The 12,201-nt window shown below is 34.7% G+C and overlaps 1 protein-coding gene across 1 annotated transcript in view; it reads left to right on the top strand.

Moving 5' to 3' along the window:
* Positions 1–11,815, top strand: part of LOC120636514 (acetyl-coenzyme A synthetase) — a 31,031-nt gene extending 19,216 nt beyond the window's left edge. The window contains exons 6-9 of the mRNA XM_039908024.1: positions 5,872–6,005; positions 10,183–10,372; positions 10,459–10,648; positions 11,165–11,815. Coding sequence (XP_039763958.1) covers positions 5,872–6,005; positions 10,183–10,372; positions 10,459–10,648; positions 11,165–11,601 — 951 coding nt within the window. The 3' untranslated portion in view covers positions 11,602–11,815. The remainder of the gene's footprint in view (positions 1–5,871; positions 6,006–10,182; positions 10,373–10,458; positions 10,649–11,164) is intronic.
* The last annotated feature ends 386 nt before the right edge of the window (positions 11,816–12,201 follow it).

Raw genomic sequence — 12,201 nt, 5'->3', positions numbered from 1 at the left:
TCTTTTCCCAATTTTTTTCTTGGAATAAATAGTTATATAATATATATTTAAATAATTTTCCTCCATTAAAAAACTACGCGGTGACAGTCATAACAAGTTTACTACTCGTACAATGTAAGGTCCAAAGAGGTTAGGAATTACACAAAAATAAAGCAATAATACACACATACAAGCTACAAATACACGTGTAAACGTTATGTAAAGTCGTTAGGTCAGGATACTAGCTAGGATTGACAATTTGTTTCTTAAGGTACCTCTTCAATAACAAACCGGAAATCTACGTTACCCGAAATTATTATATTTACATGGAGTTTCCGGTTTAAACAATGATGATTTTATCATTGAACATCGAAAAATTCTTTTGTCATTCAGACTCTCAATTCTAAGCAATATTAAAAATAAAACAATTTACAACACCAGTAATAAAAAAGAATAGGTACCTACATTAAATTTGGCATTTAAAAATTTGGAATTTGACCAAATTAAATTCCGATACGATTTGTTTTCTACTGCTGCACAAAACGACCACATTGATAGAATTGACACAGCCGTCGCACCGTGCCGCTGACACTCAATATAGGATCGCATAGAATTCGATTAAGTATATGGGTTAAATATAACTGGCATACTCCCTAACAGGTTAGTCCGCTAGCATCTTAGACTTGCATCATCACTTACCCTCAGATGAGATTGCAGTCAAGGGGTAACTTTTAGTGCAATTAAAAACACATAACATAAATTTTTAGGAATTATTTTATCTATTATATTGTACACATTTGACTGATTAAATGGGACATTGTTACACCGGGTTGTATGATAAAAAAGGAACCCGTCTATATACTGAACGTCTTTTGAAATGACATATATATCTATATTAGTGCCTATTTTTGGGTACATTCATTTCTGAATTCTCATGTAATATAAATAAAAACATTTTTGACTTCGAATTTGAATGACTCGATGCCGAAAATCCTTCTCCGTAAAGAAAATAGTGATATTATTTTTAGACATGTCAAATTAGTTTAATTTAGTGATTTGTGTGCTACAGAATTAACACCATATCTGCAGGTATGTTAGGGTTGCCAACATTTCCTCCAAATTGTAATCACGCTTTCTCCCGCTTCCACATTAGATTACATTATTATTATTACATTGTATCAAAACGTGAGTGTAACAGTAAGCAATATAACTAATGATAATATGCTAGAAACAGGTTAATATACTAGGCAGGCAATTCTTATCTCAAGTTCAAATTATTTTATCACGCTAAACAGCATCCACGCGATAACAAGAGAGGCGTACATTACACACTCGTACTTCATGTTTAATGAGTATATTTAATCTATTATCTAATAAAGGTTATATAATTAAATAGCCGTTGTCCGCGACTTTGCCCGCGTAGGCACAAATTCAAATAAGTAAAACTTTCTCATAAATAATTGCACCCTCTATTAAATATACCTTGCAGATTTATATTTCAATGATAGTTTCATAGAAATACAAATAAATCTCTTGCAATTAATGTGATCTGCAAGTTAATAAATCTATACTTTATTAGTGCTTCAAATATGTTATGTAATTATTTATTATTCTTTGGAACTTATCTTATCTTTTGAATTTTATATTTAATTGTAATTTTAATCTGATTTAAGTTATATTAACGTAGTCTATATTTGCTTATCTTTACCGTAATTTTTGTGTTAATTTTTGGCCTAAAATTAAAGCATTCATTATTAATTAATTTAACAAACATTTTAGACTCATAAAATTCTCCGTCTGCATCGATATAATGCTGAAGTCGTTGTCCATCTGCATATAAAATACCTGCCTGAGAAAGTCGAGCAACAATCGGTTAAGCTGTTGTAAATAATCATAATGAGTATATTCATAATCACAGAAACTCTTCAGTTTTATTTAGTTTTATAAAAATAATCTATTCCTGAGCGTACCGTAGTTATTTAATAATCAAAATTAGCTAAGTGAGTTTAAGTTATTATTAGAGAAGGTTTAGCACCTGAAATAAAAGTTGCATGCAAAAGGTCACTGATAAAACCATTACTTAAGGTTTTTTATTAAATTAGTAACAGACATGTTCCTTATACAAGCTTGTAATTCTCTCCACTGCAACAACTAGGTTACTAATCATATACTGAATTACCACCAGCTCCCGAACTAATGCTATTGATTACATGTCATACAAGATTCAGAAGGCCATGGCCTCATCAGGAGTTGTTATGCTTTCGTGTGGAGTTGTGGACTTGACGTAAATTGCTGATATTTATTACTTATTCACTGTAATGACCAATGACATTGAATCACAAAACTGTCTATAAAATAAACTTACCTAACTCATTGTGAGCAATTTTCAATTTATTTTATTCATGTGCGAGTATTCTATATTTGAAGGTTTTATAATACTAATTTGTTTTAGTCCAGAGAATTTAAATGTACCAGCCGCGCTGTAAGAAAAAAATATACGTTATATTTTTTTCATACAAACAACAATAATGTATGTAGTCAACATATAATGTATGTAGTCAACATATAATGTATGTAGTCAACATATAATGTATGTAGTCAATCCAATAATAAGTTTAAATTTAAGGTCTTGTAAGAATCTGTGTTGTAACTTGAGGATATAGGTACATACCACGCTGACCTACATATATTTTTAAATCCTCCATCCGAAATCGGAAGGATCTTTTTATTAAGGTTACGTAAGAAAATGTTACGTAAAAACAGCTCGGAGAACCGATGGACGTTGGGGTCTTAAGGTGCTGGAATGGCGACCCCGCACCGGTAAACGCAGCGTAGGTCGGCCCCAAACGAGGTGGACAGATGACATCAGGCGAGTAGCTGGGAGCCGTTGGAGGCAAGCGGCCCAGGACCGTGCATTGTGGAACTCCCTACAAAAGACCTATGTCCAGCAGTGGACGTCAATTGGTTGAGATGATGATGATGATGATGATGATGAAGAAAATGTTAAAATTAAACCCTTTTTTGTAGGTCTTTCACAACTTACTATGTACTTATTCGAAGATAACGAAAAGTCTTGTAGGTTACACATATATTGGACATTTAAATATTCAGAAAGTATATGATTTATGTAACTAGCATAGATTATCAAATATGCAGTTCCAAGTGAAAAGAATATTAGATATTAACTTTTCACGCAATCGAATAACGTTCAGCGTAAAAAAAATATGTTTACGCGTTCTCTACTAAGGTACGGGACCCGAGGTGAGAGCGTAAAGTTACGAGTTATAAGAAGCCTTTAAACCTTCACTTGCCAAATTTCCGCTTATCGTTACATGGTTAATATATGTATATTATTAGGTAATAAAAAGGTCGCCTTTGAATTAAATTAAGGAAAATATTCCTTAATTTAATTATAAGTTACCTTGTAACCTTTTATACTCTGTTACCTTATACAGAAAGTACCTAAATCTTTAAGTTTCGTTTTATCTGTCCGTTCGCTACGCCGGTTAATTAGGTGAGTCTTAGTTTAGGTATTAAATTGATTGTATTACGTTCAGTTAATTGTTAACGAGTTTTGTCATACGAGTATGATATTATTATTGGATTTACTTTTAAGGAAAAATGTATTGCTTTATTTGAAACAACAATACCTATTCTAATTGTGCGGCTATGCACCTGCGAAGGACCACTGCTCACCATATACATACATAATTATAAAGCTAGGTATATTTTGTTCAAATATTGTATTATAAGTGACGCTAAGACAAATAATTTAACGTTACCCACATATTATGTAATGTAAAGGTATCAATTTATGCTAAAGAGCAATCTGCTGAGTTTCTTGCCGGCTCTTCTCGGTTGAATCTGCCTTCCAAACTGGTGGAGTCACTACAAACAGGCCGACTTGATATATAAGAATTTAAAATTTAAAATTCTTACAATACTCTAGGGTGCACGGAACCGAAAAGTGAAAAAAACTTCCAAAATCATAAAAATTAATGCGGTGAGCCCTTAGCCTTATCAGGCCTAACCTATCATTCTTGTGATAATTATAATTTCTCCTACTAATTTACTCTAATAAATTCTAGATCACTAACGCATTCTAATACAGTTAAGGTGTTAAACAATTGAACTTGTGTAAAATGGGATTTTATGCTAGACGTGACGGGAACGAGCCGTACCGCGTAAGAGATTTTTGTCGACCTCTCTGGAACTAAAGTTAGCGCTGTGAATTTAAATAGGGGTCCCGGGTTCGATTCCTTGCAAGAGCAATTTGGGTTTTTATAATTTCTGAATTTTCTCTGGTCTGGTGTTGTTAACACCCTACTGACAAAGAACTACTGCTAAGCGATTTAGTGTTCCGGTGAGATTTCGCATAGAAACCGATTTGGGGTACCATAACAGGTTAGCCCGATATCATCTTAGACTGCATCATCACTCACCACCAGGTGAGATTGTGGTCAAGGGCTACCTTGTAGTAAAAAAAACTTTGCTCTTCATATGTTCGTTAAGTTTTGGATTAGTGCTCGTCAGTATCTCGTATGAGTCACGGCTCGTTCCCGTCACAGTTAAGCATAAATCATCCTTTATTCGTAAAAAATGTTCGATAAAACGCTGAGATATTGACTTTGTATGGCTTTACACGGTTTTTAATTTGATACACTCAAAACTTTAAACTGCTATGAGGCAGGAAGTCCAATTTGGCAACCCCTTGGTCCGATTAACGTACCTAACTATCTGACAGGTTGGCTTAATTGAAACAAAACCCACGTTTTTAGGGTTCGGTTAGCAAAATAGGAGAAATGATTTTTACAATACAAAGTAACCTCTTAATCTCCACCGGCGATTTAAAATTGTAGTACAAAATAGCGAATGAAAAGAGATTATACGAGAGATTTTGTTAATTTTATATCATCAGCATACCCTGTGCATACCCTCTATGCACGCCACTGGCACTTGGTTTCCTGTAATTCTTCAGGCCTAGTTCTACCAGTGGCGTGCATAGGGGGTATGCACAGGGTATGCAGATGATAAAAAATGAAGAAAATCGCCAGTACGAGTTTTAAATACTTAAGTGTGGGCTTTTTTATAACTCTTACAATGCCTATCCTAAACTTTTTTTTTATTAAAACCTTACTGTAGATTTTCTTCATTTTGTATATCTAATCTGTATACCCTGTGCATACCCTCTATGCACGCCACTGACTACTACTATCTCGTATGCTACAGCTCAAAAAACAGGAATACGTCACCAACCTGTGTGTTAGGTTAACACCGCATAAATGCGTAAAGGCACCTAGTTTGGTAAAATTTTGCTTTTCATCCTCATAACTCTTACAATGCCTATTCTTTAGTTTTTTTTTTTAAGTCGTAATGGAGTCGTAATTTTCTCGAAATACAAACGGTCACGCTTACTAGACAATGAACGAAACGATTTACTTGTAGTGCAGTTTACTAGGCTGAATAAAATTAGTAATTCATTTAATGGTAATTGTTTATTATTTTATAACAAATGAAATGAAATCATTAAGATGTTTCATAAAGTTCAAAGTTTATATAAAACGTAAATTATAGGAACAATAATCCTATTATAAAATTATGGATTACATGTATGATGAAAAAGCTTGGGCATGAATTGCGTTAACTTCATAGCTAAACATTAACTCGACTTTGAGATGGTGATAACCAAAAAAAAACTGGCTAAGTTTATTGTGGGCTCTTCTTAGACCAGCGTTTAGAATCCTCCTAGCTTTAATTTTAAGTTTCCTTAACTTAAAATTAAAGTTATCATCACCCAACATTAGTGGTAAAATGTAAAATATAGGAACGCTTCATAAGTTCCTGTGATAAGATCTTCATGAATAAAACAATTTTGGGTTGTTTTAATTTCAGTTCGAGGGCACACCATTCTATCCAGACAACGATCGGTACTGGGCTTTGATTGAAAAATATAAAGTTACCCAGTTCTACACTGCGCCCACTGCCATCAGATCTCTCATGAAATTTGGTGAAGAAGCCGTGAAAAAGTAAGTAACCAATTCTGATATCCTTACAAATGACTATTTTTGTCTGGTGGGGGGCTTCGGCCGGCTAGTTACCACCCTACCGACAGTGACGTTCCGCTTAGCGATTTAGCGTATGGGTTTAATATAACTGTCGAATAACAGTTAAGTTAGTTAGCGGGCTAACCTGTTACGGGTATCCCTAACAGGTTAGCGCGCTACCATCTTAGACTGCATCGTTACTTACCACTCGGGGAGATTGATTAGGATTTACAAATAATTATTAATATAACTTGGTTTATTTAGTACATAGATATACCTTATTTTCTGTGTCTAGCAACGATGAAAGCATAAAGAGATTTTATTATTATTATTATTTCAGGGGTAATATCTCAGGGCCCTTAGGGCTACGGCAGTTGTATTAAACCCCTCACAAGCCCACCAACCCAAAGTAAAAAAGTGTCCTTATTTATGAACTATGTTACACTTAATAATATGCGGAAATAATGGTACTTAGTTACATTTTCGTTTTCTTCCACCATTCTATATATTGTTCTGACTCGGCTGATAACAAATTTATTGTTAACGAAGTACTTTAATGCCTTGCACTTCAAGAACGGTCGCATTGATATTAATATAATTACTGATAAGTAAAATCTATAAGTTCGAGTAGGTATTAAAAGCGGTGATAGCCTAGTGGTAAGACCTGGCTGGGAGACCGAGTACGTGCCTCGGCACGCACCTATATATTCCAGACGTTACATATCGGCTAAAGGAATTAAAATATCACTTGCTTCGACGGTTAATGAAAACTGAGAGTTCTCTGTAACGTTCATAAAACCTTGTGAAATGAACCAGTTCGCACTTTGCTAGTGTAGTGGAGCCTAAAACCTTCTCATCCTGAGAAGAGACCCGTGCCCCTTAGTTGGCTGGCACTTATTAGTATGGATAATGCAATATTAGTTAGTTGCATCGCCTGCACAAATGATAGACAATTTTTTGTTGTTTTTGAATTCACTTCCATAACAGCCTTTCGTTAAAAGTATTAAAAAATAAATCACTCAAGGCGTACTCACTATAGATACAATATTCAATATCGTAAAGGCATGTTCAGATGAATAGAATGAATTAAAGTATTATTATATCATTGTCGTTTCCTCTTTTTAATTGATTTTTACAGATATAATTAAACTCATCTGATTAAAAACAGTAAACAATTTACTCGTGTCGCAACTACTTAACTAATTATTCAAATGCACTCTGCTAGATATTATAAAATAGACATTGAAATCGTTACTAGATCCGTGCGACATGGATTTTATGACGTCAATTTTGGCTTCACTTTACGCGAGTGACGTCGCAAATTGCGGTCACGAGTATGTTACGATTTAGATGTCATAGGCTAAGTTCAGATTATCGCGCGATACATTTTTGCTTATTTACACTGCTTATTAACATGATTACCGGCTATCACGTAATGCAGCAAAAGCGGCTCAATATTCGGACGCGTTGCGAGACTGAAACATTGCCAGTTTTCAAAAATGGATAGCAAACTAAATACACCTCTAAAACTTAAAAAAATGAACCCCTTTGAAGAATTTTGTAAGTCTTATTTTGATCCATTAAATCTCTTTACCATCTGTTATTATATATCTTAAAAAAAAATCGTTAAATGTTTCTTAGACGAAATGTACTGTGTATTGGAACTCTTGGTAGTTTTAGTTTTATGTAAACGACTATATTGTGTATTTCTATCTACACATCAAACTGCCTTTTATTTTAGGTGTATCTTAATTAATGAAATCACTTTGGGTTCTGATTTTCACTTATTTATTCGATAACAAAAGCAAATGTGATTCTCAACAACGCAATGCAACTATAAATCAGTTTTCAATTAAGACTATTTAACTGATTCGGTCGTTTAGCACATGTTCACTTTTCGACGTTAAATACAATTAGGTATATGATAGAATAGACACGTAATGGCAAAGCAATCTACATCTGTTGAAGCGGTTTTGCGTACGGAAAATACATGACCTTGTTAAAACCCCACCAACAATGTTAAGAGTCGCGCAGCCGTATGAACCTAGCCTTACGGCCATGAAAGGTAATAAATTTATAAGGAAGGAATTATATTAATGAGTAGGTAGGTAAGCATATTTAAACTCAACACGACTTTTTATCATCTATTACTGCTTAATATATCTAATATTAATCAACTAAGTAGTTGTCGTTTGTTTCGGTTTTTTCCGGGGACCGATCTCCCTGGGGCAATTCGTGAGTTTATAATTCCAGAACTTTCCTTTGTCTCGTGGTAGGCTTCGACCGTAGCTAGTTAACCAACCTACCGACATATAAGTGCCGCTAAGCGATTGAGCGTTCCTGGATGCCGTGTATAAATCGATTAGGGGTGAAGGGTTTGACTGCAATGCTCCTAACCGGTTAGCCCGTTACCATCTTAGACGGCATCATCCAACAGTTGATATTGCAGGCTAACTTGTAGCGAAAAAAAAAACGTGTCTGTACTTACTTGTACTTACAAAAGAAGTATAACTTCAAAAACCACTTATTCTCCTCGCATATAAAGTATCCCAAGTTGGTCTCCAGCAATCTTTCAAAGTAAAGTAATATGTATTTTTAGTTCTTAGTTTGTATCTAGATAGAGTGTTCATTGTATTGTTGGGAAAGGTTAAGGGATACAAAATAATATAACTTAACCATACACATATAAAAATCGAACCAACCTGCATTGGGACGACGTGGGGTCCACCAAAACCATCTGTCCACCTGTCATGGCGGTCGTAACATTTTTTTTTATTATACATGAATCTTAAATTACTAGATAATACAATATTTTAGCCATTCTTTGTTACTGTCATCATACCTATTACAGGACTTTCATCGACTTATTTGTAAGCCCGAACCTCCTTATGAAGTAATTACTTGCCAAAAGAAACATAAATCTACAAAATATGAAAAATGAATTAAAGCCGTACGTGATTTTACAATATTTCTAATTAATATAAAATAAGAATTTTAAATGAGGACTTTTGATGTCAAATAATGACGCCGCTGAAATAAAAAAAGCGCCGAATATCTATTCGGTGTTGGAGATTGTTCTAACTTTCTTAGGTTCAGATTAAGTCAACCATTTTATTCTTGAATTTTTTATACATTCGATGTATTATTTAATATTACCTTATGAATTACACTTATCCACCCTTCAACAATAAGTATATCGTAATTCCGTTACACATTGTATATTAATTTTAAAAAAAAATTTAGCTGCTGCATCTTGCAATTTCGTTAATATTTTTAAAATATTGTATTCCATTTAAATAAATTAAACAATGCGCCCGATAACGTCTGTATGCGGATTGCAGAGGCAGTTAGTTCTGCTAGTATGCTCAATGCCATTGACTTGATCATAAGCCGAAATACTCTTAAGTCGAGGCAATGCATTAATCGTAGACCTGTCTTAAATCTCTAGACTTTCACTTTATTTTAGGTGACTAGCAGAAAATGAATTTAATAAAGTAAGCTTAAATTCGCTAATGTTTTTAAATTTGCTTAGTTAGTTGGATCATTCTTTCTTGGGTAAGTGGGTAGGTACTTCCGCAATTCAGTTGTAATTTGTCTTCCGTATATATCTAACCTGACTACCTTGTTACTCAGTCACTGGTGGTTACTTGATTACCATGTTGTACTACATATCACGAGATGTCTGGGTTCAATTACCATCTCGATTCAAAACGTGTTAGGTTTTTTTTATTTAATTCTTAGAAATACCCAGTTAGGAAGTTGGCGTTCCAATCCCATGCCTCATTAGGCACATTAAGCAATTTGCCTAAGATTAATTCGTGATAAGACTGCCTACTTATCATATTTAGAATTGTTAAGTTGAGACGCTTTTCTAATTCTTTCCCAAGGGTGGTAGCGTGATATGAAAATGCATATACTTAATTCTTCCCAGAGACACCCACCGAAGGATAATGAAAGATTTTAGACAGGACAATTGAAATCTCATCACATACTCTCGACAGAATAGCGTGTTTAAACTAAAAACAAACTTTTCTTCTATTATTAGTACTCACTAGATACAGAAAGATAGACATATATTACTAAGTATTAGTTATTCTTGACCTTCTCGCAATAAAATACTAAGCTTAATATAAAATTTGGAATTTCTTTTTATTCATAGGCATAAGGTGAACTCGCTGCGTGTTTTGGGCAGCGTGGGAGAACCGATCAACCCGGAGGCTTGGCTCTGGTATTACAACGTCGTCGGCAATGGCAGATGCTCCATATCCGACACATTCTGGCAAACTGAGACTGGTGGCCACGTTCTTACTAGTCTACCTGGAGCCACACCTATGAAGCCTGGAGCTGCTGTAAGATCTTCGAATTTATTCGTTGGCAATGAACATTTGAGCGCAATCAATCGTAAATAATACATTATCAATTAATTCCATTCCAGGGTTTCCCATTCTTCGGAGTTGAGCCGATGCTGCTGGATGAGAACGGCGTGGTAATTGAGGGTGAAGGCGAGGGCTACTTGGTGTTCTCGAAACCATGGCCCGGCATCATGAGGACGCTCTTCGCAGATCACAGCCGATACGAAAGTGTTTACTTCTCTAAATTCAAGGGCTACTATTGTACTGGCGATGGTTAGCTACATTTTTTTCATCTCAGCGGAATTGCTAGGTGTACCTAAAGTGACTTTTTTAAGTTTTACATACACAGCCTATTAAATATCACAGAGTAACCCTAGGCAAATTTCAAGGTGTGTTCGGTTTATATCATCATCACCATCATCATAATTATCAACCAAGTAGCCCACTACAGGGCATGGATCTCCTCTCAGAATAAGAAGAAGATCGTAGTGCGCTGGCTAAGATCGGAATAAGACTTCAGAATCCTCTAAGAGCATTATAAAGAACTCTCAGGTGCAAGTTTCATCACGATGTTTTCCTTCACCGTTAAAGCATGTGATTTTGTGATTGCTAAATTAAAAACTTTATTAACTCCAAAAACTCAAGAGGTGCGTGCTGGAGATCGAACATCATCAATCCATTGGCCATCACCACTTATCCAGGCGATACAATTTTTACAATTTAATTTAATCAAGGTGATTCCATTTACTACACTACTGATCAATATAATATATTTGAATCATTTTACAGGTGCTAGGCGCGATGAAGATGGATTCTTGTGGGTTACTGGGCGCATTGATGATATGCTGAACGTTTCTGGTCACTTGATGTCGACCGCCGAAGTTGAAGGCGTCCTTACCGAGGAGCCAAGAGTCTCTGAAGCCGCGGTCGTCTCAAAACCTCACCCAGTTAAGGGCGAATCTCTCTACTGCTTCGTTATTCTCGTCGAAGGTGCTAAATTCGACGCTGATTTAGTTGCTGCTCTGAAGAAGCTCGTTAGGAACAGGATTGGTGCCTTCGCAGCCCCGGATGTCATCCAATACGCGCCAGGGTTACCTAAGACTAGGTCTGGTAAGATTATGAGAAGGATACTGAGAAAAATTGCCCTCGGAGACGAGAATATTGGCGACACTTCAACATTGGCTGATCCATCTGTTATAGTGGAACTTTTCAAAAATCGGCCTTAAATAGTATGATGATGTTATCATTCATCATTACAGTTGTCGGTCGACACGCTTTTTATTTTTATTACTAAATTTTTTTATGCGAACTATATAATTAGTTCAGTGTTTGTAATGCACAATTTTTTGTAGTTATATTATGATGAGCTTCGTTATTAGTTCACATACAATTTAGATGTTTAGAGAATAATAATAAACTACTATATTATGCTACTAAAACATTTACTATATATTTATTGATATATTATTACTGATTTTGCAATAAGAAATATTTATTTAAACATAAATATTAACCGTTACCTTTTTCTGGGGCACCTATTTATTAAGTATATTTAATTTAAATATTGGTCTTACCTTTATCAATATTATTTACCATAGCAATAATTGTAGATCATTAGAATTAGGCTTTCACCAAAGTAGAAATATTCAATCATTAAATGATTTATGCTACAAAGATTTATAATTATTAAAGTCCAGCTATTTTAATAGACCACTTATTGAAAGATTTATGCTTTCGTAAGAGATTTTATTTTCAGTTAATAGTTAACTTTATTACCAGTAGGTAACTTAAGCTTTCAAAAGTTGCCTATTAAAATAGCTGTCTAA

This window comes from Pararge aegeria, chromosome Z (genome assembly GCF_905163445.1).
Source record: "Pararge aegeria chromosome Z, ilParAegt1.1, whole genome shotgun sequence".
Lineage (NCBI taxonomy): Eukaryota > Metazoa > Arthropoda > Insecta > Lepidoptera > Nymphalidae > Pararge > Pararge aegeria.
Note: the sequence above shows the minus strand (reverse complement) of the source record. Positions and strands in the feature narration are given on the sequence as shown.